The sequence below is a fragment of the Suillus fuscotomentosus genome, assembly GCF_016647785.1.
Source record: "Suillus fuscotomentosus strain FC203 chromosome Unknown F5891scaffold_51, whole genome shotgun sequence".
Lineage (NCBI taxonomy): Eukaryota > Fungi > Basidiomycota > Agaricomycetes > Boletales > Suillaceae > Suillus > Suillus fuscotomentosus.
Window position 1 is genome coordinate 252,201 of NW_024539563.1, and position 27,552 is coordinate 279,752.

At 47.9% G+C, this 27,552-nt stretch overlaps 16 protein-coding genes across 16 annotated transcripts; 8 read left to right on the top strand and 8 right to left on the bottom strand.

Annotated features, from left to right (window-relative positions):
• The first annotated feature begins 1,139 nt into the window (after positions 1-1,139).
• Positions 1,140-2,612, top strand: F5891DRAFT_1150099 (Arv1-like family-domain-containing protein). The gene is made up of 8 exons (XM_041365118.1): positions 1,140-1,297; positions 1,351-1,569; positions 1,620-1,674; positions 1,729-1,749; positions 1,800-1,883; positions 1,933-2,056; positions 2,111-2,355; positions 2,412-2,612. The coding sequence occupies exons 1-8, from the start codon at positions 1,211-1,213 to the stop codon at positions 2,555-2,557; spliced, it is 981 nt and encodes a 326-aa protein (XP_041222478.1). The 5' UTR covers positions 1,140-1,210; the 3' UTR covers positions 2,558-2,612.
• A 75-nt stretch (positions 2,613-2,687) lies between these two features.
• F5891DRAFT_1051587 (uncharacterized protein) lies at positions 2,688-4,422 on the top strand. Its single transcript, XM_041362504.1, has 7 exons — positions 2,688-2,770; positions 2,805-2,988; positions 3,047-3,122; positions 3,179-3,255; positions 3,306-3,444; positions 3,508-3,805; positions 3,862-4,422. The coding sequence occupies exons 1-7, from the start codon at positions 2,717-2,719 to the stop codon at positions 4,039-4,041; spliced, it is 1,008 nt and encodes a 335-aa protein (XP_041222479.1). The 5' UTR covers positions 2,688-2,716; the 3' UTR covers positions 4,042-4,422.
• Positions 4,423-4,532: 110 nt separating this feature from the next.
• On the bottom strand, positions 4,533-6,654 carry F5891DRAFT_1051590 (uncharacterized protein). The gene is made up of 4 exons (XM_041362505.1): positions 6,436-6,654; positions 6,309-6,387; positions 5,301-6,256; positions 4,533-5,180 (listed from the first exon to the last, which is right to left on the bottom strand). The coding sequence occupies exons 1-4, from the start codon at positions 6,635-6,637 to the stop codon at positions 4,765-4,767; spliced, it is 1,653 nt and encodes a 550-aa protein (XP_041222480.1). The 5' UTR covers positions 6,638-6,654; the 3' UTR covers positions 4,533-4,764.
• Positions 6,655-6,949: 295 nt separating this feature from the next.
• On the bottom strand, positions 6,950-7,511 carry F5891DRAFT_569169 (uncharacterized protein). Its single transcript, XM_041372311.1, has 3 exons — positions 7,406-7,511; positions 7,291-7,352; positions 6,950-7,234 (listed from the first exon to the last, which is right to left on the bottom strand). The coding sequence occupies exons 1-3, from the start codon at positions 7,457-7,459 to the stop codon at positions 7,102-7,104; spliced, it is 249 nt and encodes an 82-aa protein (XP_041222481.1). The 5' UTR covers positions 7,460-7,511; the 3' UTR covers positions 6,950-7,101.
• Positions 7,512-7,698: 187 nt separating this feature from the next.
• On the bottom strand, positions 7,699-8,454 carry F5891DRAFT_957928 (uncharacterized protein; the record flags this gene model as incomplete). The annotated part of the gene is made up of 4 exons (XM_041375522.1): positions 7,699-7,872; positions 7,929-8,018; positions 8,072-8,164; positions 8,227-8,454. The coding sequence occupies 4 exons, from the start codon at positions 8,452-8,454 to the stop codon at positions 7,699-7,701; spliced, it is 585 nt and encodes a 194-aa protein (XP_041222482.1).
• A 392-nt stretch (positions 8,455-8,846) lies between these two features.
• F5891DRAFT_1051603 (uncharacterized protein) lies at positions 8,847-10,133 on the top strand. The gene is made up of 5 exons (XM_041362506.1): positions 8,847-8,973; positions 9,029-9,051; positions 9,111-9,232; positions 9,286-9,394; positions 9,449-10,133. The coding sequence occupies exons 1-5, from the start codon at positions 8,852-8,854 to the stop codon at positions 10,000-10,002; spliced, it is 930 nt and encodes a 309-aa protein (XP_041222483.1). The 5' UTR covers positions 8,847-8,851; the 3' UTR covers positions 10,003-10,133.
• A 468-nt stretch (positions 10,134-10,601) lies between these two features.
• F5891DRAFT_958017 (uncharacterized protein) lies at positions 10,602-11,624 on the bottom strand (the record flags this gene model as incomplete). The annotated part of the gene is made up of 4 exons (XM_041375528.1): positions 10,602-11,182; positions 11,229-11,340; positions 11,399-11,520; positions 11,582-11,624. The coding sequence occupies 4 exons, from the start codon at positions 11,622-11,624 to the stop codon at positions 10,602-10,604; spliced, it is 858 nt and encodes a 285-aa protein (XP_041222484.1).
• Positions 11,625-12,239: 615 nt separating this feature from the next.
• On the bottom strand, positions 12,240-14,078 carry F5891DRAFT_1051613 (uncharacterized protein). The gene is made up of 4 exons (XM_041362507.1): positions 13,885-14,078; positions 13,393-13,829; positions 13,125-13,341; positions 12,240-13,071 (listed from the first exon to the last, which is right to left on the bottom strand). Exons 1-4 carry the CDS (start codon positions 13,972-13,974, stop codon positions 12,385-12,387), a joined length of 1,431 nt encoding a protein of 476 aa, XP_041222485.1. The 5' UTR covers positions 13,975-14,078; the 3' UTR covers positions 12,240-12,384.
• An 80-nt stretch (positions 14,079-14,158) lies between these two features.
• On the top strand, positions 14,159-15,355 carry F5891DRAFT_1280398 (uncharacterized protein). The gene is made up of 3 exons (XM_041370411.1): positions 14,159-14,528; positions 14,578-14,878; positions 14,935-15,355. The coding sequence occupies exons 1-2, from the start codon at positions 14,219-14,221 to the stop codon at positions 14,853-14,855; spliced, it is 588 nt and encodes a 195-aa protein (XP_041222486.1). The 5' UTR covers positions 14,159-14,218; the 3' UTR covers positions 14,856-14,878; positions 14,935-15,355.
• Positions 15,356-15,366: 11 nt separating this feature from the next.
• Positions 15,367-16,507, top strand: F5891DRAFT_1051618 (ACN9-domain-containing protein). Its single transcript, XM_041362508.1, has 5 exons — positions 15,367-15,445; positions 15,512-15,685; positions 15,748-15,827; positions 15,885-16,027; positions 16,085-16,507. The coding sequence occupies exons 2-5, from the start codon at positions 15,594-15,596 to the stop codon at positions 16,187-16,189; spliced, it is 420 nt and encodes a 139-aa protein (XP_041222487.1). The 5' UTR covers positions 15,367-15,445; positions 15,512-15,593; the 3' UTR covers positions 16,190-16,507.
• A 238-nt stretch (positions 16,508-16,745) lies between these two features.
• F5891DRAFT_1192568 (cyanate lyase C-terminal domain-containing protein) lies at positions 16,746-17,569 on the top strand (the record flags this gene model as incomplete). Its single annotated transcript, XM_041367619.1, has 7 exons — positions 16,746-16,760; positions 16,816-16,894; positions 16,950-17,023; positions 17,074-17,259; positions 17,315-17,332; positions 17,383-17,474; positions 17,539-17,569. 7 exons carry the CDS (start codon positions 16,746-16,748, stop codon positions 17,567-17,569), a joined length of 495 nt encoding a protein of 164 aa, XP_041222488.1.
• Positions 17,570-17,631: 62 nt separating this feature from the next.
• Positions 17,632-18,815, top strand: F5891DRAFT_569359 (uncharacterized protein). The gene has a single exon (XM_041372312.1). It carries the CDS (start codon positions 17,739-17,741, stop codon positions 18,753-18,755), a length of 1,017 nt encoding a protein of 338 aa, XP_041222489.1. The 5' UTR covers positions 17,632-17,738; the 3' UTR covers positions 18,756-18,815.
• Positions 18,816-18,927: 112 nt separating this feature from the next.
• On the bottom strand, positions 18,928-20,955 carry F5891DRAFT_958018 (uncharacterized protein; the record flags this gene model as incomplete). The annotated part of the gene is made up of 11 exons (XM_041375529.1): positions 18,928-19,143; positions 19,359-19,375; positions 19,437-19,488; positions 19,540-19,694; positions 19,748-19,890; positions 19,943-19,983; positions 20,048-20,190; positions 20,238-20,434; positions 20,492-20,528; positions 20,580-20,748; positions 20,797-20,955. 11 exons carry the CDS (start codon positions 20,953-20,955, stop codon positions 18,928-18,930), a joined length of 1,329 nt encoding a protein of 442 aa, XP_041222490.1.
• A 417-nt stretch (positions 20,956-21,372) lies between these two features.
• On the bottom strand, positions 21,373-23,875 carry F5891DRAFT_1165513 (beta-tubulin 2; the record flags this gene model as incomplete). Its single annotated transcript, XM_041365394.1, has 19 exons — positions 23,796-23,875; positions 23,597-23,739; positions 23,488-23,523; positions 23,339-23,434; positions 23,202-23,289; positions 23,132-23,143; positions 22,929-23,074; positions 22,828-22,878; positions 22,755-22,775; positions 22,628-22,704; positions 22,519-22,579; positions 22,406-22,467; positions 22,312-22,354; positions 22,175-22,263; positions 22,080-22,127; positions 21,975-22,026; positions 21,826-21,923; positions 21,552-21,779; positions 21,373-21,448 (listed from the first exon to the last, which is right to left on the bottom strand). The coding sequence occupies exons 2-19, from the start codon at positions 23,714-23,716 to the stop codon at positions 21,373-21,375; spliced, it is 1,404 nt and encodes a 467-aa protein (XP_041222491.1). The 5' UTR covers positions 23,717-23,739; positions 23,796-23,875.
• Positions 23,876-23,974: 99 nt separating this feature from the next.
• On the top strand, positions 23,975-25,331 carry F5891DRAFT_569670 (cell cycle checkpoint). Its single transcript, XM_041372313.1, has 7 exons — positions 23,975-24,044; positions 24,095-24,209; positions 24,261-24,603; positions 24,653-24,827; positions 24,879-25,034; positions 25,087-25,227; positions 25,276-25,331. Exons 1-6 carry the CDS (start codon positions 24,002-24,004, stop codon positions 25,194-25,196), a joined length of 942 nt encoding a protein of 313 aa, XP_041222492.1. The 5' UTR covers positions 23,975-24,001; the 3' UTR covers positions 25,197-25,227; positions 25,276-25,331.
• Positions 25,332-25,587: 256 nt separating this feature from the next.
• Positions 25,588-27,542, bottom strand: F5891DRAFT_958059 (uncharacterized protein; the record flags this gene model as incomplete). Its single annotated transcript, XM_041375533.1, has 3 exons — positions 25,588-26,163; positions 26,204-27,157; positions 27,210-27,542. 3 exons carry the CDS (start codon positions 27,540-27,542, stop codon positions 25,588-25,590), a joined length of 1,863 nt encoding a protein of 620 aa, XP_041222493.1.
• Positions 27,543-27,552: the final 10 nt, after the last annotated feature.

A 27,552-nucleotide genomic window follows, 5' to 3' on the forward strand; every position in this document is an offset into this window, starting at 1 on the left:
ATTTCGCCTCGCGGACCGAAGGTAGAACGCCATTAAGAATCATTGATCATGTACAAGCCCGCACGGTTGCAAACCCTTTGCAAACAGCTTACTATTCATACCTGGGAGGCTGGTTCGTTCAGTTCGTTTGCAAGTGTTCCTGGGTCGGTCTTATCTGTTTTAGTGACCCACTTCTTATTGATCTACAGGAAGACTTTTTATCATGGAGGAATTGCTCCGACCTAGAAGCTGGGCTGAGAAGTCATCTGTCCTTTGTAACTCGACATATCTGCGGTGATCTGAGCACATAACACCTGAGAAGAGCCACTGAACAAGCCAAGCTCGCTCACACATGCTGATACTGATTTTCTAGATTTCTTTGCGTGAGGTTACTTGCAGATTTATTCTAGTAAGTGTACATAAACCTCCTTTCATGTGAACATGATAATCAAGGAATCCCCGAAAACACTCTAGCGACTCACAGCGATCGTTCGAAGACGAGTGTGCGTTCAAATAGCTCTACCTCGATTCTTTTCTTTGGGGGTGGGCAACCCAGTAAATGCAGCTCAAAGCTCCTTTTTCCTGCAAACGTCACGCCGCATCTCCGGCATGGATACGTTACGCCGAGATGTATGTCTTGGATGTGCTTCACAAGGACGCACTTCTCCATGTGTTGTGCGCAGCCATCCCACCAGCATGTCAAGGTGGCATCTTCAGCCCCCCGGCACCCGTGGACGCTACAGAGATGCAAGGATAGCGCGTCACCCTTGAGGATGTCGCGGCAGCGTACTCCGTCACCTCTGTCCCACAGGCAGATGATTTTGTCCTTCAACAGGGTTGGTGGAGATGGTGCCTTTTGAAAAGATGAGTGATGTTATCTAGATCGTAGGGAATGTGGGCTCACCAACCCGATGGTGTACTCGATGGCCATGATGTAGTTCTGGAATTAATGTTAGAGCGGGCTGTGGTAGCCTTTTTTTTTTGAAAGCGTGATGTGAGTGCATCGATCCCGACACTGCGCCTCTTATTAGAAATGTTATCTGCAAATAAAACCAATACAACATCTGAGTCAAGGGGAAACCCCAAAAACTGGCTGTCAAAAAGTTGTAGTTTGCAAGTAGGACATGTTGCTTGGATTGTAAATAACCCATTGTTTCGGTGTCAAAGCGAAACATCAGATCTCAGAACTCGAGACGGCTTGATCACAACTTTGTTACTTTCCTAATCCAGCATGCCCATCTGTATCACCTGCACTCACCCCATATCGCACCTCTACACAGTCTATGAATCCGCATACAACCTGAGACTTGAACAATGCGTTGGTGCGCGATGTTACTCATTTTGGTTTATTCTAACGCGAGTCACTGGTAGAGCAAATGCCTGAAGTTTGCAGATCCATATGTCGAACACGACTCTCTGACGCTCCTCTTGGACCTCATTCTACTGAAGCGAGAAGTGTATAGACATTTGATATATAATAGAGGGACAGAGCCGCGAAAGGCGCTCGGGAGTAAGGCTGACCTTGACTCGGAGGGAAGTCGGGAAGGTGAGCACACCCTGGCTGTTACCAAAGGCCGACAAAGGGAGAAAGTGAGTGATTAGTCTGTCGCTGATACCGTTGCTGAGTACTAAGCTTGTAGGACAGATGGTGGCTCATTTTGAAGCTTGCTTGCGGGCTTATCACTGTCGATGCATGTACGTGAACTCATCGACCACGAGTCCACTGTATACTCTGCTCATTCATCTTAGTTATTCGATGGGCACATCTCAGTCAGCTTTATTTTTTGTTCAAAGGCTGTCGGCGTTTTCATGGTCATTAGATCCACAGATATCTGCAGATGTATCACGGTGGACAGTTGAAACCAACATTGTCTTCCTCCGGATCCTCATTGGATGCATTATAGGTGCCATGCTTGTTTTTTTTATTGAGTGTTATGCTGATAGCTCGTGCAGAAACGTTTGCATTTCATGGAGGAGTGATGTTTGCATCGTATTTTGTACTCGCACTCTCAGATTTCATTCGTTCAAGGAGAAGTACCTCGCCAGTAGAAATATCAGGTGTTCGACAACAGTTCAAGTGAGGTTCAGTTTTTGCGCCTAGTGGTAATGGATACCTCAATTGAAAGCCTAGGTTCTCGCTCATCCCTCTGACAATTTTCTACTCTTCCCTCACGAAGCTTTTCCTTCTGTTCTTGCTCACGATATGGCGCCCTTCAGCGTCTAAACCTGGAGGTTCTCCATACTATTGGGATCCTTCATACTACAGCAGCTCTCTTGTTACACGGGCCCTCGAGATATGGGATGAGGACAAACTAGATCGTGAGTGGGTCGTTAGGAATGTTTTGGGTGGAATGGCGACTGGATTCGGACTTCGTGGTTTGTTTTTGCCTATATTTTCTACAATTTGCATTTACTGAACGATTCCCTTGCAGTTGTGCTCGACTGTCATCCTGTCTTTACGACAGTGGTGATCCTTGTTGGGTGGTTGGCGAAAACAGTTGTTGCGGGATTTCTCAAGAATTGGGTGGGTGGAGACGAACATAGTGGAGACAAATGGATGGCGTATAGTATCCCGTAGTCTCCCATAGTCCTCTGTTCCTCTTGCGTAGAATTGATTTAGACCGTGGTCTGGCAGGTTGGAGTAAGCCGGGCAGGACCCCTGACACCAACAATATTGGAACAACATGCAATTCAACTGAAATGCATACCCATATCATTCACCACTAGAACCACAGCGATGCCTGCAGTATCCGGTTCATCGTCTCGCGCGCTGAACGCGATCCTACCGCTTGTCGCGTCTGGGCAGCCCTACTGAAGCGCACCAGAAAGCACGCACCTTCGCTTCACGATACAGCAAGTCTGGGCAGTACGACACCGCCATCGACGTGCTCTTCCAGAGTGCGAGAGAACTCCTGAAGGTTGGCCAGCAGGGAAGCGGAACAGATTTGACGCTGTTCCTTTTGGAAGTATATGAAAGCAAGGGCGAGGCCGTGGATGATGAGTCTCGAGGTGTGTGCTCCTGATCCACCGCATGAAAGGGAATACGTCACTGATTCGATATGCTCAGGGAGACTAACACAACTCATCGCGCTGACTGGATCATCCGGATCATGGAGGAAAACGATCATTGATAGATCCATATCGTATGGTTGACCTCATATCAGATCGGGACCTGGGCTCATCATTATAATGCGTTTAGATGGTCAGCCAGACATGGTGATTGTCCCGCAGGTGACCAAGACCTGCATCACTATATCGGAGAGCTCTTATATAAAGGTATATGCGGCAGTATCTACAAGACTGACTGTCGTGCTCACGATGCGTAGATGGGGCTTTCGATGTGGCAGAACCTCACTTCCTTGCGTCAGGAAAAAGGGATAGCGCACGTTCACTAGCGAACATGATGATAGAATGGTCAGCAGCGGGCGGAGCTCTAGGGAACTTTGCCCTTCGAGGTACACTTCCGTAAGTTGGAACTCATGTCCATACCATTTCCTTCGTTTCCCAGTTCATGACTTCTCATCACAGATATCTACAAAATGGCAACATCATCGGAGCTCGCACATTCATTTCGCAGTTCATTGCACAAGTGATTTCATCTCGACCGAACCTGATTTCGCCCCTGCAATCATCTCCATTGCCTGTCACTCCTACGGGTGAAATCACCCATACGACTGAGCCTGCGCTCAACTTCTGTCAGCTTGCTGTCTTGACATGTCAACGTGCAAATGGGGAGAAGAATAAAGTGATGCGCGAGAGCTGGGTGAGGCTCTGTGGAACATATCAATCTAAAGGTGGCGTCTTAGCGACCAGGGAAGTTCGGACGGTGAGTCAAATGATTATTGCTTGCTTGATTTTCTAAAGACAAACCGCACCGTTTAGACACTACAGGAGATAGCAACGTTGTACTTTGCAATTCCTCCGCCACGCACTCAGCCTGATAATCCATTGGGAGCTATGATTTCCTCTATGCTGGGCGGTGGGATGCCGGGAGGAGGGGCGCCTCCGCGGCGGATGCTATCTCCCGCTGTGAGCGGACCATCGGCACCAGGACTGGATTAGTCTCCGTTCAACAGATTCTGATTGGGTGTAGTTTGGGTTTCAGCGGGACGGACACGAGAGGATAAGGTAATCGAAAGGGACGTGTTATTGGGTAACTTCGAGGTATCAAACGCATTCGTCGTACGTATTTTACTTTACATACAAAATCACTCTTTGCTATACCTGTTCTACCCGTGCACTTTCCGTTCTTCGTTCCAGGTTATCCTGGTATCTCCGTAACGAACTTTCCTCAGTCCCTCAATCCGAAGACTGAGGTCAATATTAGTATTTGCTGACGCATGATATCTCTCATTCTAACTACCTATATAGTCCTCCTCTGTGCCTAGTCCGAGCCTCTCTTCGTTTGAGATGAGGCCGTATTCAATGATCCTGACTTATTCATACAAGAGTAATAGTCTCATGTAGCTGGCGCGCATGAGAGTCGGTATGTCTGACCTACCGTACACGACGTGGACGTATGGATCACATTTTGATCATACGTTCTCGGAGAGTATTAGGCAGGGTAAATGAATTGCCAATAGTACCGAAGTGATACTGAAGATACACTATCTTCGCAAGCGGAGTACATCAATCATCCTAGTGGCCAGCTAAACGGTCAAAAGTTTCGGCATGTGAGATGAAGAAAGGCGCGGTGCACCATGTATAGTACCCGTGATACAGGTTCCAGAGGGATGCTCTTAGAGCAAGAATCTTCTAACTCCAAATTCCCCGAGTCCTACAAGCTCATTCGTCCCTTCCTCTCTTCCCCTTCGAAGCCTCTCTCCACCGAGCCTTCCACTCCCTCGTCAGCGCACCTTTTTGGGTCTCCCACTGAGAGTGAATTTCGGATGTAGTTTGAGTGCGGCAGAAGGGCTCCCCGTTATTGTCTTTCTCTTTGCTCACGTGAGGGAAGAGGGAGAATATATCTCGAGGTGTATTTCTTGCGTTGGAGGAACGCGAACGGAGGGTTGGTGGAAGAGGGAAAAAGAAGGGAAAATTCGAGTCCAGCGTTGGGTGCGCTTGTGGCTGTTCACGAGGAACGGAGACTACACGAGGAGGTAGCGCATGATGTGGTTGGGTGGGGTGGGAAAGGCCAGAAATCCCGAGAACGTCTTCCTCCTCAAAGTCTAGGTCGAGATGACCGAGTAATGAAAATCCAGCTGCGACAGGTCGCAGTCAGTCAAGATCGACGGGAACAAAAATGGGGGCATTAAAAGAGGAAGAAAACAGACAGGTGTAGCAGAATAAAACGAGGTATATACAATGAAATAAGCACACACCTTCCTCCTCCCTCGGTGCGAAGAGATCTTTCAGTTTTGTTTCCTTCTGACTCTGAGCGGATGGCTTTGACGCGGATGTAGGGTGAGATTGTGTGTTGAGCGGAGACATTGCTGTATCTGATCCCATTTCCATTTCCTTGTATTTCTCATGCGGAACTTCCTCGATCTCGCCCTCATCTACATCCATCCGTGTCCCAATCTGAGGGTCCCTCGCCTTACCTTTCCCCTCAAGATGCGCATCTTCAATATCAGACAAACTCTCCTGTCCACCCCATCCTTCGTCCCCGTCCCCGAAAAGAGAGCGAAGGAATGCGAGAGAGGTGAGCTTTTCTTGCGCAAGGGAGGGAATTGCTCCAGTCGTAGCTTCAGTTACGGGTGAACGAGCGGTGGGAAAGGGTGACAGCCCTGATGATGGAAGAGGAGAAACAGTAGATTTTAGGACCGGCGGCGATGAAGGCTCGTGGTCATTATCTTCATCAGGGTTACTAGGCGCACTTTCGGTGTCTTGTTCATTATTGCTGTCCTCGGCCGCCTCATCACGTCTTTTTCTCGGGATTGCAGGCCCACCGGCGTGCTCTGCAAGATCCACCGCGCCCGCTACCTCAGCATCCAACCACATACCCTTCAGATGTGTTGAGTCCCAGCGCGTCGGATCGATCGTCCGGCGGCGCGCGCGTGTGGGGGGGAGTTTGACGCGTTTTTTGCGTTTCCCAGTCACAAGTTTCCCATCTTTGTCGTACTTCTTTTTCCCTGCACTGGTAAGTACCCTGGGCGGCTCCAAGGCTTTCTCAGGTCTCATCCGCATGGTTCTCACCACACGTCCCATCTCGGTGACCTTCCAACCCCCTCGGGTACGTGCTGTTTCGGGCGTGACCAGTGACATATCAGGCGCATAGGTGCCTACCTTGGAATTGACACGCCGTTTTTTGGGTGGTGGAGCAGAAAGAGAGGCGAGTCTGTTGTTTTTCGAGGTCAGTGTGGAGTGAGTGAATTAGGGCGAAGACGGACCGTTCACGAAAATCAGGCTTTGCATCCCCAATACGAAGCTTGGCGCCTTTCCATACTGTTCCACTGAGTACATTTACACCTGGACAATTTCAGCTATGAAATTTACAAAAAAAAAGATAAAACTTACACCTCGCCAAGTCTGTTTTACGACCTTCAATCGTCGCATAGCCGAAAGGCCTCGGTTGGCCTAGTGCATCAAGTTTACCAAAGCCATCGAGCGAGATTACCTTGCCAAAGGCTCCGAGTCGCTTTGCAAGGTCAGCAGGTGTGATGGCGGGTGTTGTGAGACCAGATATGTGCAAGCGTTTTGTTATGGTTTCGGTGGACATGATCGTTTAGATCGAGCTGGGGCACGCCGAAAAATATAAAAGGAAATTGTGGCCCCCGAATCTGCATAAAAAGGTTGATAGGAACGTTGGTTTTCAGTAAACCAAGCCGCTTTATTGAATATTCGGGCCATCCGATATAATTGCTTATGGTTTTGCATCTTCACCATGACATGCATGACATTGACAGTCATGGATTATGCCTATGCATTAGACTTCCAAACGTGACTTGGAAACTGATCTTCCGTGTATAGATCATTAGATCATGCGTTGCCTGTATTATCAGTGGATAATATCTAGAAGCTTGACAGCTACAATTCTTTAAATAAAATACAAACCGCCATATATCTGTACATCGATGGAAGACACTGTTTACGCCCTGCGTATGGAAGTTATACACATTGGTACATTTAGCTGATACTTATACTCTATTCCGAAAAGATAAGCCTTGCTGTTTCGATCAAACTCTACAGTTTGCGTATCCCTACACTTCCCGCACTCCTTCCCGCAGCATCTCTGTTAGGCAAAGGGTTCTCGGTGTCACTCAATGATTTAGCAAGCAGATACGGCGAATCCTTCTCCTGCATGGACGATTCAGACCTGGATAAGGTACCCTATCAGTACATGTGAATGAGCATGTGGATCTCACTTAGTACCATTTCAGGATATTGTCAAAAGCAGTTCCCAGTAGAGAACCGAGAAACGGAGCGACCCGATACTACAATGATGCAAAGCTTAGGTGCACGTCCATGAAGAGTCAGATTTACTTACTACCCAATGGTAATGAAACCCAGTAACGATAACAGGCGCGAATGAACATGCCATTTTTATGAATACCAGCCCAGTGCCAATCTGATGTGTGATGTTCAGCGTTATTATAATGGGACATGATAATCATCCTTACTGGTGCAAACAGGATTTATCAGTAGCTAGCATCGGAGAGTGGCTAAATCCAGCGTCGCTGTGAGGAACATTTCAATGAAAACGCTTGAAATGAATTGATTCCCTGTTGTAGCAACGTGCTACCGGGAAATGCGTACATTTCAATAGGATTGACAACAACACTATTCGCTCCATCCCTTATTGGACCTCATCTTCTTCACGGCGCTGCGTTTATCCTTCTCCAATCTCCTTCGATTGGCGTGGGCCTTTTCTAGATTGGCAACCCTTTGTCTTTGTTCTGCACTGGGTTCGCTGGTAATGAAGTTCTTTGCAGCATCCATCACGACGGCATGCATCTTGAGAAAAGAAGTTCTGTTTAGCTTGATATGCAGAATCGACAAGTTGAACTAACTTTGCTCAGGGAATCATCAATGTTTCGTGCTTGCGAACGAGACGCGCTAGATGAAACCAGTAAAGAATGTGATGTTTTGACGTAGTATGGCTTGAATGAAACGGTTTCAGTCCGATGGTTGCATGTCAAGCTCTACAAATCACCGTCTTGACGAGACTCTCGTGCGCCCATATCGGTATCCAAGGTGCCTCTACACGACAACGCGCAGAAACCTTGGTCTCTACTTTATTGACATTCTAACCAAAATCGATTTAGTACACCGCAACACTCACACGAAAAACGGGCAATATGAACGCACCTGTCCTCCGGGACCAGAACTGCGAGAGAAAGCAAGTTCGACTAGATTTTTTGGGACGGTTTTGGCGTCTTCGAATGTGCGAAGCCAAACCTTTGCACGTTCCTGATCTTCTGCGCAGGATAGAGAAGCGGTAGAGGGTGGGATGGGAAGGGTATGGATCAGACGGCACCTCCGAGTCCAGGTGGCCGTTAGTGCACACCACGACTCTCTTGTGATTCGAGAAATCATCAGTATACCACTCCCAACATTGATATGAAAGAACAGGCGCTTGTCAGTGCCAGTCAAAAGTGCGAGCCACTGGAGCTTAAGCTTGAGTAGTAAGAGTTGGATTGACACATTACATAAATCGTAGCTTCGAAGAGAATCGGAGTACACCATGACGTTATCCGATGTCCCCAGACCCTTGGTAAACCAGGTCATTGCCCTCCACCTGACTATATTACAACTTGGGAGTCATTCTATCTCGCACTACTTAAGCATGAACTGCCTACGACTGCGACTACAAAGTTCCAATGTCGAGTGCCCAATCAGATGGTAACCTTATAGTTGTGTTAGTCGTGGGTAAACACACGTGCCACTGTTAGTTTCACGGAAAGGAAATTTTACTAATTGGGGTACAGGTACCATGTCTCTACCACTGGTGTCGCAGAAACCTGGGGTTCGCTCTCTGGAAGGGTTCAGTACAATTGGCACTGGGATATATCTCCGGAGTACTGGTGAGCAATGCCAGGATACTACATTACCAAAGTGAGTCAATGTCCGTGATAGCATAATAGCTGACGTGTCATGAGGCATTCTGTAGCGTCATTTTGATATTCGGATGGAGTAGGCCATTACTCTTCTCATTCTTGCCTAGGTTCTCGTCTAACGTCACGCGTCTGTAGTGGGAGCACAACTTAGGCATTTGCAGAATTATACCAATGCATATACCAAATTATATCCAAACGCATCTCAAGTTGTTGTTCGGTGCAATCCGAATGTGTTCTGGACTTCAACCGGCACTAAAGTGAGCACCCTACAATTCCTCACTGATGTTTTGTTGGCTTACACAATGAAAAGCAACGGCGCCTCATGCCTGTAATCGACGCCTTGGAAGCACTGCATTGTTTCCCATCTTCCTCTTCTGCCGAACCACCTCCCCGCATACTCACTCACGTGTTTTCCAATGGTAGGTCCACCCAGACTGGATGGGGAACAAGCTGATCATTGTATGCGCCACCAGGCGGCTCCCTGCAAATGACAATTCTTGGACACATGCTGCAGCGGAAATACGGCTCTGCATTAGTTCAACAGTTCATCACGAGCACATTGATCCTTGACTCGTGTCCGGCAACGGGTAGCCTAAAAACAATTAAACTCGCTTTCAGCGCCGTCATCCGGAACCCAATTCTTAGGGTCATCGTACTCACTATGTTATACACTATGCACTTCGTCGGCCTTGGCCTATCTCTAGTATTCGGTAAGCGAATAATGCTTATGGAAAACCTCCGGATCGAAATGTGGAATCCTCGCGTCCTGCCATGGATGGGCCTCCACACGCCCCGCCTGTATCTTTTCTCGCGCAAAGATAAATTGATTCCGTGGCAAGATGTCACACAACATGCGGAGATCGCGAAGGAGCGCGGGATGGATGCACGTTGCGAATTGTTTGAAGAGAGCGAACATGTAGCACACATCCGAGTGGAGCCAGAGAGGTATTGGGCTTCGGTCCAGGATATTTGGGCAGCCGCGATCTCCAAGGGGAAAGTTGAGGATCAGAGACTGCTTACATACTAGATTTACGTCGGAAGATTTGCCTCGCTTGTTGTAGTGCACCCATGTAGAGCACCCCTTCAATCGATCAACTATAGAGCTGCTACAATTGTCTTCCTAGGTTTGCTCCTTTCATAGCCTCCGCTTGGTATTATCGTACGCCGACTGATCATCGATCATCAGCTAAGATATGTGGAACTGCAATATTAATATTGGTTATTTCTTATATTAGCCTCGCTGATTATTAATTGTCGAACAAACGGCGCTGGTGTGATATCTACTAACTATAACTTACACTTACATAGCACTGCCCATTGGTCGACCGAACGAAACAGATCAACATGGACGAGAGCACCAACTTGAAACAGCAACATCCAATGCCAGTCAAAGTGGCACTCGTGCTATCATGATGACACGTATTGTCAGATCTGGCGGCTACCCTGGTTCAGACTCGGAGACCCTGGAAGATGCTCAGTCTCGAGGGACTCCAACCTCCCCTCTGAACACTTGCAAGAATTTCCCAAAGGTGATCTCGCAGTCCAGGTCACTGCGTTTGAACTATAGGAAGACATACATAACAAACGGACGTGGCAGGCAACTAGGAATGCAGACTACTGCTACTACTAAAGGAAGCTGCGACGCCACTGAGCTGGCGGAGTTTGCGATATTCTCTGCTCGCCTTTCTCCTTGGAAATTGCAACCACCCAAACCTCTTGTACCAGAGTCCAATACCTCTCTGGCTCGGCCCGCATGTGTGCCACATGGTCGCTCTCTTCAAATAGCTCACACCGAACATCCATTCCGAGTTCCTTTGCTGTCTCGGCATGGTGCATGACCTCTTGCCACGGACTCGATCTATCCTTGCGCGAGAAAAGGTAGAGGCGGGGAGTGTGGAGGCCCATCCATGGCAGGACGCGGGGATTCTGCATGTCGGCGTAGATGTCTGACACCAACATCATTCGCTTACCAAACAGGAGAGATAGGCAGAAGCGGATGAAGTACACCGTGGATATGAAGGTGAGTACGACGGGTCTGATAATTGGGTTCTGGACCAAAGCGCTGAACGCGAGTTTGATTGTATTGAAGTTGACAATTGATGGGCATGAATCCAGGATCAATGCGCTCGTGAATGACCATTGGGCGCATACAGAACCATATTTCTGCTGTAGCATGTGACCAAGATGTGTCATTTGCAGTGAGCCTCCTGGTGAAGCTTTAGCTTGTTCCAATTTCAGTCTGGGTGAACCTACCACCGGAAAACACGTGGGTTAGTATTCGGGGACGCCTTTGTACAGAGGATTTAGAGGATGGCAAGCAATGCAATGCCTCCAATGCATCAATAACAGGCGTGAGACGCTGTTGCTTTAACCGTGTGAGGCGACGACATAACAGTGAGCAATCGATGTATTAAGGTGCTCACTATAGTACTGATTTTACTCCATATTATGTCGGGGTTGCACCGAACAACGATTTGAGACGCGTTTGGATATAATTCGGTATATGCATGGGTATAATTCCGCAAGTACCTCCGTTGTGCACCCACTATAGACACAACTCGCATTAGACCAGGACTTCAGCAAGAACGAGAAGAGTAATGACGTACTCCATCCGAATATCAAAATGACGCTAATTAAACACCCTGCCATGAGCTGTTTCGCTAAGCAACACACCAGACCGACTCACTTTGGTGACGTAGTGTCCGAGCCCTGGTCTTTCTCACCGTTATCCCGGAGATACATCCCAGGGCCAATCATACTGAACCCTTCCAGGGAATGAACTCTAGGCATCGGCGACATCGACTTCATACTGAATGTACTACCAGAGATAAACGCAACGATATGCCGATTGCAAACTGTACTAACTGCAATGGGAGCTTTATAAAACTTTCGGAGACTTTTACGGGACCGTGGATTTCCTCGCATGTCAACAGATAAACGAGACCTGATCACACTTGACACAGAAATCAACACCCACGACACTTCTGGTGGCGAGACATGTTATGCTATTTTTCTGACATTGAGCAAGTTGCTTTGCTGCATTAGACGATGTGCACAGCATCCATTGATACCAATTTACAACAGGTCGGTTATTTATTTTGAAAGTGCACGAATAGCCTTTTGCGCTTACATTAGTGAGCAATTTTATGCGTGGCCACGCAGTCCTTTCATTCCAACGAGGACTCGCCGAGGCTAGGAACGACAACCTCCAAAGGAAATCAAGTACTTCCATGGAATCAGAATGATATGAGAGTCTATACCATTGCTGCTTCCAACGTCATGTTTCCAACTACCAGAGATTTTGAGCTAAAAGTTAGCATGACAGGAGTTCAGCATATCCCTTGGGAGCATACAAATTGCCGGTTGCATGCCCGAATATTTAGAGCCAGGCACTGACATGGACTGTATTTTAAATATCTAGGATAGTGACAGCACCAGCAGCCGAGCCTAGTGCGACGCAGCCTCTTTCCTCGTCGTAATCAAGACATGTCCAATTCTTGCCACAATTCTTCCACGATGACTTGACCTGCGGTTCACCTTGAGTATTGAGTAATCCAGGGAAGGCAGCGGCGACGAGTGTTTCGTGAGACTGTGGTACAGGCATATTTTGCAGGTGAACGTTCGAAGAGATTAGGCCCGCAACTGAATAATCTTCTGGTTGTACCCAGACTGCAGTCCCATACGGACCGAGCACCATGTCGGTGCATCGTAAGGCACCCCGGCGTGGGGTGACGATTTCTTTAGTCATAGAAGGAGGGAAATTGTAGTATGCCCCATCGACAGTAGTTTGATAAGACGAGGTCATCGGACTCAAAGTCCAGAGTTGAATCTTGAACGTGGATGACCATGGGTCATCATTCTTCGTGCGCACGAGAATTGACAGAGGCTGTCCCTCCATTCTTGTGGGGTCCTTAGGCGAAAATGGCGGATTAGAGACAAAGATACCGTCCACCCAGCCAAATGTGCTCTGGGCATAAGGATAATGGACACATGTGTTGGGATGTGATGCTAGTTTTGGCTCTGCAAATGCATGGACTGAACGAGCTCTGACAACAAGGATGGTCTTGTATGCAAAGACGATTTGAGTACATTTATTCTACAGATCTCATAATAATGAAAACAAGGTTGAGAATTAACGGGCTGACGTACCCTCCAAAGGTCCGCTTCGACGGGACTTTGCAAGACTGCGTACTCCTGCGTTTTCCAGTTCCAGATTATTGTTTCGGCTTCATCGTCAGCTAAGGCCACTAAAGACCCAACCATGGCGATTGGTTGACGCAACGTGTTGAGTCGGGCAACACATTCAAACCCCGGCGGAGAGTCTGGCGCTGTAGACGTGATAGCTAATATCTCAACCACAACAGAGCTGTGAATGCTTTAGTGCACTGACGAGCATAGTCAGTAAGGCAATACAGACTCGTATCTGTGCAATGACACCGCGAGAGTAGCTTCACAGTCTTCAGACGTGTTCACTGCTAGATTAGAGAAAACAGCCTTTTCGGGGGACCAGGAAGTAACTCGCGTCAAGTCACGGCGATCCCAGAGTGTGATCATCGACCAGATACCCTGAGAAACTGTGATGAGCCATTTCCGATCATAGCCAGGAATGAAGTGGATGTCTTGGATAGGGCCCCCCCTGCTCGCTGCGAAGCTAGACGTGCGAAATGTAATTGAAGGAGCTTTCCAAGCTTCCCCAAGATGGTAGGCACGGCGTACTCTCTCCTCTAGATCACGAACAGAGAAACTCGAGAGTGGTTTCTTAGAGAAGGGTATGCCCTGCTGCAATATCTGAGAAGAACCAATATTCTGCCATACAATCTGCTGACTTGAGAAGGATAGCAGTCTACGACATGTCTAAAATTTCGGATAAGAGTGAGCAAAACCCCCGGTTGAGCTGAAAAAGGCTTACTTGTCTCAGGTTGAGCACATCTGGAACTGTCAGCGCAGAAAAGACGCCAAGGAGGGTATCATCATCAAGAGAGTCGAGGGAAAGGTACATATTAGCGGTGACCTTTGCGATTGAACATACACCTGAGAAATCTTATTGCCTCGTGGTACGGCTGGAGGTTCCTGTGAGTCCCAGCATCTGCTTATGACTTCGAGATCGTTTAAAGTCGCGTATCATTCTCAAGGGGCAAAGCATACATATGCATACATACCCATATACGTGCAAATAAGTGCTACCACGGTCAAGAGCGCCCAGGCGCCCATGGGCCATAAGCAAGTAAAATCAGGTGTTAAGTATGTCTGCCAAGGAACCTACCCGACAACAGCTCTCCTCTCGTTTACAGTACCAATCCCATGTTCCTGCGTTCTTGCAAAAATTTCAGAATAAAATTCAAGGCATAACAGACGAAGACGAGGATGAGCCACAGTACTATGATGACGGTTCAGGACGTCCACCGATACCTGTCCGTGCTGCGATACCCCAACGACCCGACGATGATCCCGGAAGCGCAGACGAAGACGACGTTGATGAAAGACCTCAAGTAGTTGTGCTGAAAGAGGGCAAGCATCTCACAGAGAGGGAAGCAGAGAATGAGAGGCGGAAGGGTGCGTCTCACCCTACAAACATATCGATTTTTCTGACAAGATCGTTTAGAGAAAGGATTGCCACCACTTCCTGATCCCAACAAGAAAGTGGAGAATGATACCAAGGATGATGCGAAATCAGAGATGAATTCTTCGAAGAAGAAGCAGAAAGAGGCTGCTGTCACTCTGTCGTTCTCTTCTTCGGGTGCGAAGGTCCAACAATCCAACAAGCTCAAACGAAAGGTTGTCGGAGACTTGGATGGCAGCGACGAAGGTTCTATGAAAGCTTCGAAGAAAAAGTCGAAGAAAACACGGAAGGGACCGCTCTCATTTGGAGAAGACGTGTAATTTGAGTCCTGGGCGTAGTACTAGTAAGTTCTACTCTCTAATTTTTGCAGTCATAATTTTATCTAAGATTCTCCATAAGTTTTGCCACCAGGATATACTCTTGCCTTCACCATAAGGCGCGTTGAGAACTAGGAAGGACACAGCGCATCGGCTATCCTCATTGCCAGAGGAACCCATCACGAAAGCAGGAACGTTCATTGGCAGTGCTTATCTCACTCCCCGTTATAGAACTATATGGACATGCTTCCGAATTTTAGCGACACAAAATGGTCATCGAGACTCGACAGAGCATCAAGAATTCACAATGGACGCCTACAACCGCATTGTTAATACGCCACTCAACTTGTTCGTGGTTATATAGGCCAGGCCGGTCCCGAGGTCAATCAAGGTTCTCGAAGGGGTTTGGTTCGTATATGTAGTACATACCATCACTAGTAGCACATAAAATCCGCAAAATATGACCTTCCTGAATAATCACGTGATCAAACTCAATCACCAAACTGAACGCTTTGCTCGCCCACCTGGTTCTGGACGTCGATCAGCTATAAGCGCAATAGTTAGCATCTGGCAAGAGGTGACCAATATTTGAGGTAGGTAGTTACTCCTCGCACCTTTATCCAATCATTGGGGGTTCAAAACTCACTGCTTTTCCATAGAACTGCCATCCTCTATAACTTTGGAGGTACTCGGAACTACCAGGAAGTACTAACGAAACCAAAGACTGAGGGCACATACACAATGTACTCTACTTTGGTTCGCCTCGCAGAGTCTGTGACTGCGAAGAGTTTGGACCTGCGTCAGGCGAGCGTTGCGCTATACCCGCCAATTCCGTACGTCTATCGGTGATATTTTGGCGATGGCGAGTAGCTCAATTCTTACGTTCGTATTGTAGCCTATATCGCAGATTACTCAGGGCGCACAGGAGGCTTCCAATTGAAATGCGTTTATTGGGTGATGACTATGTCAAAGCTGGTATGTGTTCTACGATAATGACGCACCACCAGCTCGCTGCTCACGCTGTTCTTAAAGAGTTTAGAAGGCATAAAGATATCAACAATCCAGTACACGTCATGGGATTCCTGACACAGTGGAAGATGTACTTGGATGAGCTACCTCGAGATCCTTCAGACTCGAGAAGTTTCAAAAAACTAGATCCCACGATATACGAAAAGGTTTTTATGATTCCGCTCATCTGTGGCTTTAGTTTACTGGTATTAACATGTATTCAGATGTCTGCAGAACAACTTGGACAGTTGTATGAGTTCATGCACGCGACTAAAGAGATATGGAAACCAGTGAATGGCGAACAGGCCCAGTCTGAGACTAAGAAATAACATCCTCAGCGACTGTCGTGCATATATCCTTCCGCTTTGTTCCGTGAAGCTCTGTACCCTCCGACACGGCCGAATCTCAGACCAAGAAATGAAATTGTCAGTCGTCCATAACCTGTCCTTCGTTTACATACACCGTTCCGCTTAGTTCCGTGAAGTCCTACGCGTTTCGCCAAGGATGGATTTGAAACCAAGGTGTGGCACCCTCAATCGTCCATACCCCGTCCTTCATGTGCATACTGCACTCCGCTTAGTTCCGTAAAATCCCAGCTGTTCCGCCTTTGACACGACTCGGAGGGCTGAAAATTACGAATGAAGTAAGTGGGAAGTTTTAGTCTGAGGTCTCCGGACCGATCCGGCTCAAGACGAGAAAATCCATCCCTTTGCAATTGTACTGCCTTGTGCTTCCGTGAGTTCGCGATCAACGGGGCCCCCAATCCTTCCCACTATCATAAATGAGGAGTCACGTGCACGGGTAGATATAAATGATCAATGAGATTCACTAGCATATAGATTCAACTCGGTTTTCATCATTTTACCCCAAACTCACTCATCCGTAATGTCTCAAGCCGCTGTCAGTAACTTTGTTTTACTTTTCATTGCGACAGTTTGGCTGAGTAGCTAGGAAGACCGTCTCATCAAACAACCTGCCCTATGCCGACCTGCCCCCGATTGTGGCAGCACTCTTCGAGGCTAAAGCAAAGAAAGGTGAGGCATGGGTGCAGGCGCGATGCCGAGTTATGGATTCTCTAACACACAATAGGGTTGTCCTTTGAGGCTATTTCTAAGGCAATCGGAAGAGATGAGATCTGGGTAGCTGCGGCTTTCTATGGACAGGTTCGTCTGCACAGTAGTATTTGGTCACGACCGTTCACGTGTTCCCATAGGCCAAAATGTCTCCTGAGGAGCTTGTAGCTGTCGCCAATGTCCTGGACATCCCCATTGCTAACGTCCAGAGTGAGCTTGGTTCCCACTGGTGGCCTAACCGTGGTGGCCTTGGACCTATGCCCCCCACCGATCCCGTCCTCTATCGTCTATACGAGAGTGTCCTCGTGTATGGTCATGCAATCAAGGTCTGTTGTGTTTGATATCATCCATGACACAATCTCATGAAGCGATCGAAATCAGGCTGTCGTCCATGAGAAGGTGAGGAATTTGAAATTCGACTCACCAACATGTTAACCTGGTTTCTGCAGTTTGGCGACGGCATCATGTCCATGATCGACTGCAAAGTTAACGTTACCAAAAAGCCGGACCCAAAGGGTGACCGTGTTGTTTTGACCTTTGAGTGAGTTGCCCTGTGTTGTCCGATATTTCTGCTCAGGTCCTTATCTGGTCATCTCCTATTACAGTGGCAAGTTCTTGCCTTACGCAAAATGGTAGAAACTTCGTACTTGTCAATGTATTGTATTATTACCCCAGATGATGCTAGGGAACCCTGGTGCAATTATTTCTGCCAGATATTTTGATTCAGACCAGGATATGATTAACTTATAAGTCGCCTACGTGGTCGAATGTCACCTAACCGCATTTACTACTACAGGAAACCATAATGTCCAGCTCATCTTCATCTTCTGAAAGCTCTTCTCGGGCGCACAGCCTTTCTTCAACTTCCTTGTCGTCTTCGAGCTCTAGTTCATCCTTCTTCTACCACGGTTCTGATGCTTCCAGCATGTATACAGAGGTTTCGAGCAGCCCCCCAGGTTCTCCAAATATGCAAACATCGTCCCAAAAGACCAAGGATTTCATCGCTGTCGCATCCGCAAGGCTATCCAAAGCCTGTGAGCAGGTCTCACACGCACTCAGCGACGCAACTCCTAAGGACTCAATGTTCCGTTCTCCCATAAACCCTGCTATTGTCGAGGAGGATGTGGGATATGAGTCGGATGGTGATGTTCGCGGGGCGAATATGAAAGTTCCTCCAAGCTCTCAGAATGCAAGACCCAAGTTCTTACGAGTGGACACAAAACAACACAAAATAGCTGCTTCCATCCTCCACCCGTTCAGTGTGACCACCAAAGCCATCGCTCCTAACTCAAATCCTACTCACAAACGCTCGCTCGCTCGTCTTGATACTATTTCTAACACGCGCGCTATTCCGGATTACGAGCTCGCAACTATAACGCTACCGAAGCCGCCTGCTGGACTTGGCCTGACTCTACCGTCAGTGTATCTTTCGAGGCCCATCCCTCGTGCATGCACAATGCCAACTATCAAGTCCTCCTCTGGACACAATCTGAATGACTCACTTCCGCATCGCCCATCAAACCTGCCACCGCAGACTTCCCATCTGTATGAGCCACCAAAGGTTCACCTTCGCCCCATAGAGCTTCCTGGTACACCGTCCCCTATGGAGTACCTGCCCCCCAGCATCATGGTGTGTGAGAGTCTGAGTGGAAAAGTTAAGCAATCCTCGTCTGTGCTTCCTTCGTCGGTCGAAGGATTGTCACCACTCTGGACGTTCCCTCCCCTTACAGGCTTCGCACCACTTGAAACAATGCCTCAGAGTCCCCTGCTACTTGGCAAGGACGGTGTTGCAGGCTGGAACCCATACTTCCCCTCCACCTAGGTAGGGCGGCGTGTCTGGGGAAGTATACATCCTACTAATTTGGCTAGTTTATCCAGCACCATCGAAGCGCGTCAAAGTTAGATGATAAAGTAGATATACATATCGATGATAACGACTTGTTCACGTGTATGCAAATGAACGACAGCTGCAGCATAGGGCGTATAACAATTTATTATGCGACAGCAACAGGGAGACCCATCGCGATTCGGCTGATAGGCTGGACGATATCTGCATCAACGCCAAGTCCAACGTACGGAAGGTCCGTCCCATCGCTTGCGAAATCAAGTGGGTTAGTACCGGCGAGGAAGGTCTCAGCCTGCCTTTTAACATAGGCCGTATTTTGAGGGGTCTGCGGAACAGTGTCGATAATCGTTGATGTAATTGCGACCTCGGTAGTGTTGTTTGGTAATATTTGGACATTAGACGACATTAGCGTTACTCGTTCCTCGTTTTTATCCCTCAGTCGTTTCGCTCAACGGCTGAGGTGAGCATCGTATTCTTTCGTATAAAGCTATGCTAATCTGTACCTAGTATTCGCGTTCTTAGGTACAGTATATTAATACAGTCGTTTCGCTCAACGGCTGAGTATTCGCGTTCTTAAACAGCTGGGATGTACATGACTGGACATCGACAGATCAGATCTGAACAACATTTACACAAAGTTTATAGAATCAGAATCACCAGCAGAGTCATGTGAACCGGTGTGCTCTTGCTCTATGGAATGAATGACATCCTGTACGGATAATCAGTAAGAATCGAGAATAATAGTGGGTGCAGGGCGCACGCATTGCCAAAATATCATGTCACCAGGATTGAATTTTGGAACAGAGATCATTGTATCTTCTAGCCTGAGATGAGGATGCAAGTCAGGGGTGGGTTGTTGGCCGACCAAGCCGCTGTCGCAAGGCTGAATGCCAGGAAAATCAGGAGTGGAAATATCTAGAATTACCACTCAGGAGGATACTGAAAATAGCAAGGCATTGTACACAGACCAAACATCCAGTTCTTCGGATCAAGTATGTCCTCAGAGTCGAGAGGAACAGTAGGTCGGAAGAATGGGCGGAGGATGGTGTACGCATTTGACAAGGGCACATCGGGGAATACTTTCAGGGTACCTTGGGTGGGACCGGTTTCACTGGAATTGATATCAACTTTCGTATTCAAGCCCGATGAAAGGAAGATCTGACGTCATAGCCAGCCAACCCTGGAAGGTTCGGAACGCAGTTGCCTACGAGAAATAAGGGTGAGTCATGTCATAAAACTGGATTTTTCAAAACACTGTCACAACATACCTGTCCAGGTTTTCCACTCAGGGATACACGAGCATCAAGACGGCCCTCAAGTTCATAGGGGTCGTGCTGGCGCCAGTTACCACTTAATATGTCTGCGAAATACCTGCGGAAGTTGCTATCCTCCCAGCGCTCTGTGGAACCATCTAGAATGCGCATCAAAACCCGATTTTTGCAGGAAAGGCGGACACACCATTGACGTGAGGGGGGTGAACATTCCATGGTACACCAGGGCGACAGATGTGGAACGAATCTGCATATACCAACGGAACATCGAGGCCGACGCCTTCCATTTTCTTGTCGGTCTTTGCACGGTACAGGTTATTAATCCAAGTGCAAACTTTGAGAACGTTAGGGTGGGCGCGTGCTTGTACTTGTGCTCGGGTCCAGCTAGCGAGTGGAATCAATATCCATAAAACAACTCGGTGACCGGGAACTATTTCTCACTAAAGGAAGGAGAGCTGCTTGTCTTGCTCCGGAAAACCTGCAAGGGTTGGCCATGAGATGAGCCATCAATCATGGACCGAAGGCCGACCTTCGACGTGAGGGTTAGCTTTGATAAAATCTTCCAACGCAGTCTTCCACTCGACAGCTTCACCCTCCTCAACAACACCATGAATGACAATAGAGCCCTTACGTCGAATATCATCGAGTTGCTCAGGGACCAGCGTGTCTAGATACTGAAAATGGACTTGAGGGATGTACTACGGAACGATTAGCGCCTCGTAAGTGAGAGATCGGAGATGACCGACGTTGGAGCCCTCATCGACGATTTCTGTCGTGCGCTCATCGAGTTCCTGGAGAAGATCGTTCCAAGACTGAGTCAAGCGCCTTTCATAGTCGGGAATCGCTGCCACAATTTCGCGCTTGAGGTCAGCAAAGCGCTCGGACCAATTTGTCGTCGAAACCATGGCTGAAAGGATATCCTACGATTATAGATGTGAAGCCACCATCTCACTCTTATAACCTGTCCGATAATATCATTTCTTAGTTACGGGCGGCTTCCGACATCACCGGTGTTCATAGCGTATGATAAACATGCTAGAACGTCACGGTTCTAATAATAACACCTGAAGCACAAGCACTCAACTGTGCTGACGATCACAATAACTGAAAACGTACCAGAAGTTGACACTCGAATGAGCTCCGATGGATAGAGCTGCAGAAGCAGGCATCAGGACTCATAAGCAGTCGTGATTCATGAAAAACAGTCCGATCCGAATACGATCTCGGTGCATAGATATAAATAGGCTGCAAAAGTGGATCTATGCTGAAAATAGGATGACAACGAAAACAAAAATAACCCGAGTTGCGGTGTTCAGCCTGTATTATTGCTCTCCCTCGACGTCAGCTTCTTCCTCTTCCACTGTAGCTTCCTGATACTGTGGATGCATAATCAACCAGCTGTTCTATCGCAAGAAACAAGCAATATTACCTGTTGATATTCTGATCTGTATTTAGAAGATACAACAGTCAGTGACGTACGATGGTATAGATGTGTACGCACATTAGATCCTGAGTGTTACTCTCGGCCTCTGTGAACTCCATCACATCCATGCCCTCCCCAGTGTACCAGTGCAAAAACGCACGGCGCTTGAACATAAGGGCAAACTGGTCAAGGTTACGCTTGAAGAGTTCCTGCATACATGTTGAATTCGCAAGGGCTACCGCTGCCTGAGGTTGGCCCACGGGGGGCACAGAGCAAAGCGAAACGGACACGTTGTCCGGGATCCACCTGAAATGTGTGAGTAAAGCCTTTGCCAGACCAGAACTTTGCATACTCCACAAAGAGATTCGAATTCTTGCGTTGCAGCTGCATAACCGAATTCTGCACAAGCGTTAGTAGTGCTATTTCATAATAAGTACACCATACCTCTGCCTGCGGAAAAGAATCAGATGTCACATTCACATACATGTACAATAGACGTACCTCATGTGACGACACCTTGCCTCGGAAGATACAAGCAGCAGTCAGGTACCGACTGGAATTACGAATATTAGTGAGCCATTTATACTTGTACGTCATATGACATGCCCAAATCGAGGATCCGAGGCAACCAGAAGGTTCTTTTTATCGAACAATCTGCGACAAATGAGCGAAGATCGACTACCATCAGTTATTGTACTCACGATGAGGTGAGTTCAGGCACAGAGAGTCTCTGGAAAGTCCGAGCTTTTGGATCGTAGAATGGAGCAAAACTCGGCATCAGGAAATGTAGCTGAAGCATGGAGTCAGACAAAGTAGAAAAGTGTTTTACAGAACTCACACGAGGGAAGGGAACAAGATTCATCCCAAGTTTTCGAAGATCACTGAGGACATTGCTGAAATGGCTGAACACTCATGCGCCGGGAATTGCTTACCCGTTGAGCTGACCAGGAAACCTCAGACTCGTGCTAACACCACACATGACCTTGGCTATGAGCTACAACAGAAATTGAACAATGGCAACAGATATAAAAGTAGTGAGGCTTACTTGATTCAGATCTTTGTATCCAGGACTTTTGATTTTAAGAGTGCGGACGGCTATGTCATACCTGATTTCATCAGGGTTTAGCTCGCTAAACAGATCGGGAGATTCTCACAAGGCCTCGTTGTCGATACAAATAGTAAGATCGCAATTATCGACCAGTTGATGTACAGAAAGAAGGGAATTGTATGGCTGACGATGATCAGCGACAATTCAGGCAGGAAATGAAAGCTATATCTTACTTCAACGACAGTCTCGGAGACCTGCAAGTCAATATTAGTCATCAGTCTCACCTGGGAGATGTCAGCCACTGACATTGGGTGCAGGAAGAATCGAAAACGTAGAAAGCATTCGATCGGGATATTCCTATTCATAGATCAGTATACAACCAGACCAGAAGTATTGCCAGGACAGACCTCCCGCAGTTTTGACAGAAGCAGAGAACCCAGACCAGCACCAGTACCACCTCCAAGTGAGTGAATTATCTGGAATCCTTGCAATGCTTCTGTAGCCTCGGACTGTCTTCGCACAATGTCCAAGATGCCGTCAATCAACTCGGCCCCTGTGTTTCGGACTTGTCAGGCCTTTCGCGAAGCAGATAGTAGCGATATCTCCGCACCTTCGGTGTAATCTAAGCATCGTTACGAAATATCATCAGATCATGAAGTACAAAGAAACACGAGGCTTACATCCTTTCGCCCAATTATTTCCAGCCCCTGAGTCGCTAGTGAAGTACGTATCTGGACGAAATAGCTGACCCAGCGGCCCCGAACGAAGCTATAAAAAATCAGAACCTTATATAAAAACTGAATTCAATCAAACCGACGCGATTGCAGACTCCGGATTCGAGATCCACCTGAACGCTTCGCGGGACGTACTTGGTAGGTCCACTAGAGTCCACTTGCGTAAAGTATACGCCTGCCTGTGAACGACTGAGATCAGAGGTAGGCGGTGAACAATTTTATGATGACGGACTCGTGCAATTTGTTGGGGATCATTGCCTTTGTACATCTAGATGTATGACGCCGTCATGTCAGCTGATATATACGTGGACTAAGTCCTTAGCTTCAAAGGAACTACTCACCCCAGCATCGTCGAGGCCATGCTCTGCTAAGAGCATCCTCCAAAAGGCCTCTCCTACTTGGTTTCCTGCCTGTGGTGTTATTTTTCGTGAATAACAACCCTGATCCCAGACTCCGAGCATGCACGATGATTCACCTGCCCGACCTAAATCGATGAGATAGGAAGTCAGAACGATCGTGGAGGGATACTTATGAACCTACTTGAATGTTTACTATTTCTCGCGACATGATGGAAAGACGAAAGAACCGATGACCAAGGCAGCCCTCGACCACAATCCCAGTAAGGATCCGATATTAATACTATGGTTCGAGGGGTTACGCCCGGGAATTGCCGCACATACTTAATATAGAGCACCCCATGTGACCGTGTCCAATTTACGCGTCGCGTTCTGCCACCAACGTCCATTATGCGTTTCAGAGCTACCATAGAGAATGCCCCAATTTTCTATCGTCAGTAATTATGTGAACTATATATGTTTCGTCTTTTGAGTCTTTTTTAGGTCTTATACAAGCGGTGGAAAAATTACAGAAAAAATGTATCATGAAGTTCACCGAAACCGAGATGCACGTCATTTGCAACGATGATGCGAACGAGGGTGGAATTCAAGTCTGGTCGTAAGCTGAATTTGGTGTCTTCTACCGCACGCATCTTATATTCACGGATAGCGTCGTAAAGGTCGACACCATGTTTACATCATACCGAATTCAGTCCAATGCAAATAATGCAATAACTCTGACACTGTCTACAGAAGCACTGTTATCTGCTCTTCGATCGTCTTCTTCATCAGCCTCGTCGTCCTCTGTAGCAGCTGCCATCATTCCTTCATACGATGCTGATGAAGTCGTCATGAAGCTTGCTAAGAAAAACGAGCAGGCCGTGTTGAGCTTCGAGATGTATGGGATGTCCAGGTCAGGACGCAGAGTCCGCGTTGCGCATGATGTACGTATAGACGTGATGCGGCCAGCAGAAAGTGATAAACTCCACGAACCACGATGCCCAGACCCAGAAGTAGGTGCTCGTTTCATTTCTGTTTACCGTGCAAGCTAATACACATCAGGTACATGTCTTACTCCCCCCTCTACTAAAAATCCGTACCATAGTGGAGAGGTTACGTCCACTCTCAGACGTACTTGCACTGCGTGCGAACAACAGTGGCATCCTTCAACTATCTATCAACACCGACACCGTGAAACTCGAGACACAATGGGTTAAATGCGGTAACCCATCAATGGGTGAGCATCGCGGTCCACTCTGCTGACGAGATCTTTTCTGACTCCCATCAGCCAAACACGAAATAGCCCAGAACGACGAAAACGACGATGCAGAAGACATCCTACTGAATAAGCCTGACCCTGACAAAATGTTTTGCGTGCTCGTCTCCATCCGGAGCTTCCTCAAGTTTCTAAGCAGCCATGTTGTATCCGCTACCACCATCTTGTGTACGTATTCCTAATTGCACATTCCCTCTCACCAATGCTTTTGTTCATACAGGTTTATGTCACAATCACTGTGCTATCTTGTACGTCTACATAGGCGAGATAGCTGACGCAGGAGGCGTCCTCACGTACTATATTCCGACCGTCATCGATGGCGACGAGTAATTTTCAAAGACTATTCCTTTCCTCCATCGTGGTGAGCGTGTCCGCAAATGTTTGCCATCACAATCTGATAATCGCAAAGGCTATGCTTGTAGCTGACCAAATGATAACTGGTTTACATAAGGGGGTAAATTTCCATCCGCTTTATATTCACTTATCAACCGATATAACTACCTTCCCATGCCAGCTCCGATGATTTTCCGGAACAGCAATAATAATATATTTCAGGCGAGGGTAGAGGCTACAGAGAGAACATCAGATGAAGAAAGTAACACAATGGAACCTAACATGTAATGTGAGTAATACAAAACATTACGTTTCCCAGAGTAGGCAAGGAGTGGTTTCGTATTGTATTTCTCGTCGTACAACCCGTGATACCAGCACACTCCTACACCTAATTCCACGCTTCTGAGCATACCTTGTCCGGACGCCTGCTGTTCCGGCCCTTGCAATCTATCTTCCCACAATCCTGACACGCATTCATACAAAACGTGCGTCCGCCCTTGCCCTTGCAATCCTGCGAACCGCACTTGCAGCAGTGTCGAGTTCGCTTCTGCGAGGGCTCTAGGATCGCAACTTCACTCGTCTCTCCATAGCCATACGCTCGTTTAAGTCCATTTTGCTCACTTGGTGTGTGCGGCTGAGAAACTGGTGGGGGTGGAGCACTTTGACTTTGGGGGTGCTGAGGGTAATATGAGTACCCGGGATAGGCATACGATACATACGGGCCTGGCTGTCCGAAAGCAAATTGTTGTACCTGCGGCGGAGCCTGTGCCTGTGCCTGAGGTTGAGGTTGAGGCTGTACGGACGCGGGCACTGATGGAGTAGGATGGTCAGGTGTAGCACTACCAAGAGTAGATGTCGAGGGTTGAGGCATAGAGGGATGAATCTGGGTTGATGGGCCAGGTTCTGGAGCACTAGAGTCTGCTTTCCATGCATCGCTGAACTCGCCTATAGCATCCTGCTTGTGCTATTAGCAGACAGGAGGCAGAAGGCGGATAGATGCATACTTGGTTATTGTTGTCGATTTCTCGACGAAAAATATCAGCACCCACGCCACCATCATCAACATCATATTCCTGATCTTGGTCCCTTTTCTCGTCAGGAGGCGGGTTTTGGACGGCGTTGATGATATTGAGAATGTTGTCCTTCGGCATCCCAACTTTGAGACAGGCTTTCACCATGTTCCAAAGCGTTTTGGAGACACCGACAGCATGCCAATTCCAAACATTGTTTCCAGGGCCCAGATCGGCGTCACCCTGCAACAACCGCGCTGGAAACTCTTCTCTTAGCCTCACGGGAAGTCCCTGCATGACAGACGCGTCCGTGCTGGCGAATTTGCGTCCTTCAGGAGTCGTGCTAGCGATACACGATACACTTTTGCATGCGTACTCGCATCCGATGATGAAGAAGGGTTTGTCGAGGTCGTAAACCTTGACTGGGCCGCTACGGATGCGGCCTCGGTTTTGGAGAGTGCTCCCGCACACGGTGCAATGAATGCCAGCGAGAACGAGAGGTAACGGATCCCAATACAAGAATCGATGCTCGGAGTGCGTGACTCGGGCAGTTGTCCGAGGCGCAATCAATGATAAATAAGATGGCGATGAAGGAAGCCACAGGGTCCTAAGAACCGAATATAGAGAAGGAATGGGATGTGCATCTTTGTTTTGGTTTTGAGATGGCATAAGTGATGCGAGGTGGGACCTGAAAGCTTCTTCAACAGTAGGTCCTCCGCTGGCGATGGGATTAGGTGCAGCGATAGCTCCCAAGAGGGCCTGCATGAGCACGTTGGGCTTTGTACATGAAAGCTCTGCCCATTCATCACGATTGAGGTTGGGATCTATGGAAGGATGTTGAGTGTTCGGGACTGTATTGCCGTTCGTGATGGGAGGTGTCGTTTGTGGGGCTTGAGGGGTGAATCCTTGCCATGGAGGTGGGATGCCGGGGTGCTGTGGATAATATGCCTGGGACAAACGATCAGTGCTTCAGCGACCTTGAACAAACTGGCACACGTACTCCAGGGAATGGTACACCAGGCGGAAGCTGTGGGGCATCCGCGCTCAGCTTTACACTCGATCGTCGCTGCTGATTTGCTTTCCGAGCGCCGACAGATCCGGCAGGTAAACCATCCTTACGAGGGCGGCCTACCGGACGCTTGATCTTTTCGCTGATGATGGCGGGATCAGGAGGCTGTTTCTTCCCACTTCCTTTGGGTCGTCCAGGTTTGCGCTTTGGGGGAGGCTCGTTAGGGTCTACAGCTGCATGGATGTCAAGGGTTAGCAAAGAATAATATGCGGAAATGATAAAAATTGTACCCTGCACAATGGCAGAAGCTGATTCGACTGGCATGCTCGCCATG

What these genes read in the sequence shown, in the direction of transcription:
- F5891DRAFT_1150099 (XM_041365118.1), top strand. Translation starts at nt 1,211, where the DNA reads ATGCCCATCTGTATCACCTGCACTCACCCCATATCGCACCTCTACACA. An exon ending in AAGGCCGACAAAGGGAGAAA is followed by an intron (nt 1,570 to 1,619) that starts GTGAGTGATTAG and finishes CTAAGCTTGTAG; the next exon opens with GACAGATGGTGGCTCATTTT. An exon ending in GCTTATCACTGTCGATGCAT is followed by an intron (nt 1,675 to 1,728) that starts GTACGTGAACTC and finishes CATTCATCTTAG; the next exon opens with TTATTCGATGGGCACATCTC.
- F5891DRAFT_1051587 (XM_041362504.1), top strand. Translation starts at nt 2,717, where the DNA reads ATGCCTGCAGTATCCGGTTCATCGTCTCGCGCGCTGAACGCGATCCTA. An exon ending in TGAACGCGATCCTACCGCTT is followed by an intron (nt 2,771 to 2,804) that starts GTCGCGTCTGGG and finishes GAAGCGCACCAG; the next exon opens with AAAGCACGCACCTTCGCTTC. An exon ending in CGTGGATGATGAGTCTCGAG is followed by an intron (nt 2,989 to 3,046) that starts GTGTGTGCTCCT and finishes CGATATGCTCAG; the next exon opens with GGAGACTAACACAACTCATC.
- F5891DRAFT_1051590 (XM_041362505.1), bottom strand. Translation starts at nt 6,637, where the DNA reads ATGTCCACCGAAACCATAACAAAACGCTTGCACATATCTGGTCTCACA. An exon ending in TAAAACAGACTTGGCGAGGT is followed by an intron (nt 6,388 to 6,435) that starts GTAAGTTTTATC and finishes GAAATTGTCCAG; the next exon opens with GTGTAAATGTACTCAGTGGA. An exon ending in AAGCCTGATTTTCGTGAACG is followed by an intron (nt 6,257 to 6,308) that starts GTCCGTCTTCGC and finishes GAAAAACAACAG; the next exon opens with ACTCGCCTCTCTTTCTGCTC.
- F5891DRAFT_569169 (XM_041372311.1), bottom strand. Translation starts at nt 7,459, where the DNA reads ATGGCATGTTCATTCGCGCCTGTTATCGTTACTGGGTTTCATTACCAT. An exon ending in GGTTTCATTACCATTGGGTA is followed by an intron (nt 7,353 to 7,405) that starts GTAAGTAAATCT and finishes GCATCATTGTAG; the next exon opens with TATCGGGTCGCTCCGTTTCT. An exon ending in TTTGACAATATCCTGAAATG is followed by an intron (nt 7,235 to 7,290) that starts GTACTAAGTGAG and finishes TACCTTATCCAG; the next exon opens with GTCTGAATCGTCCATGCAGG.
- F5891DRAFT_1051603 (XM_041362506.1), top strand. Translation starts at nt 8,852, where the DNA reads ATGTCTCTACCACTGGTGTCGCAGAAACCTGGGGTTCGCTCTCTGGAA. An exon ending in CATTTTGATATTCGGATGGA is followed by an intron (nt 9,052 to 9,110) that starts GTAGGCCATTAC and finishes ACGCGTCTGTAG; the next exon opens with TGGGAGCACAACTTAGGCAT. An exon ending in GGACTTCAACCGGCACTAAA is followed by an intron (nt 9,233 to 9,285) that starts GTGAGCACCCTA and finishes CACAATGAAAAG; the next exon opens with CAACGGCGCCTCATGCCTGT.
- F5891DRAFT_1051613 (XM_041362507.1), bottom strand. Translation starts at nt 13,974, where the DNA reads ATGTACCTTTCCCTCGACTCTCTTGATGATGATACCCTCCTTGGCGTC. An exon ending in ATGTGCTCAACCTGAGACAA is followed by an intron (nt 13,830 to 13,884) that starts GTAAGCCTTTTT and finishes CCGAAATTTTAG; the next exon opens with ACATGTCGTAGACTGCTATC. An exon ending in TCGAAGCGGACCTTTGGAGG is followed by an intron (nt 13,072 to 13,124) that starts GTACGTCAGCCC and finishes TGAGATCTGTAG; the next exon opens with AATAAATGTACTCAAATCGT.
- F5891DRAFT_1280398 (XM_041370411.1), top strand. Translation starts at nt 14,219, where the DNA reads ATGTCTGCCAAGGAACCTACCCGACAACAGCTCTCCTCTCGTTTACAG. An exon ending in AGAGAATGAGAGGCGGAAGG is followed by an intron (nt 14,529 to 14,577) that starts GTGCGTCTCACC and finishes AAGATCGTTTAG; the next exon opens with AGAAAGGATTGCCACCACTT.
- F5891DRAFT_1051618 (XM_041362508.1), top strand. Translation starts at nt 15,594, where the DNA reads ATGTACTCTACTTTGGTTCGCCTCGCAGAGTCTGTGACTGCGAAGAGT. An exon ending in GCGCTATACCCGCCAATTCC is followed by an intron (nt 15,686 to 15,747) that starts GTACGTCTATCG and finishes TTCGTATTGTAG; the next exon opens with CCTATATCGCAGATTACTCA. An exon ending in ATCCCACGATATACGAAAAG is followed by an intron (nt 16,028 to 16,084) that starts GTTTTTATGATT and finishes ACATGTATTCAG; the next exon opens with ATGTCTGCAGAACAACTTGG.
- F5891DRAFT_569359 (XM_041372312.1), top strand. Translation starts at nt 17,739, where the DNA reads ATGTCCAGCTCATCTTCATCTTCTGAAAGCTCTTCTCGGGCGCACAGC.
- F5891DRAFT_569670 (XM_041372313.1), top strand. Translation starts at nt 24,002, where the DNA reads ATGCGTTTCAGAGCTACCATAGAGAATGCCCCAATTTTCTATC. An exon ending in GGTGGAATTCAAGTCTGGTC is followed by an intron (nt 24,210 to 24,260) that starts GTAAGCTGAATT and finishes ATTCACGGATAG; the next exon opens with CGTCGTAAAGGTCGACACCA. An exon ending in CACGATGCCCAGACCCAGAA is followed by an intron (nt 24,604 to 24,652) that starts GTAGGTGCTCGT and finishes AATACACATCAG; the next exon opens with GTACATGTCTTACTCCCCCC.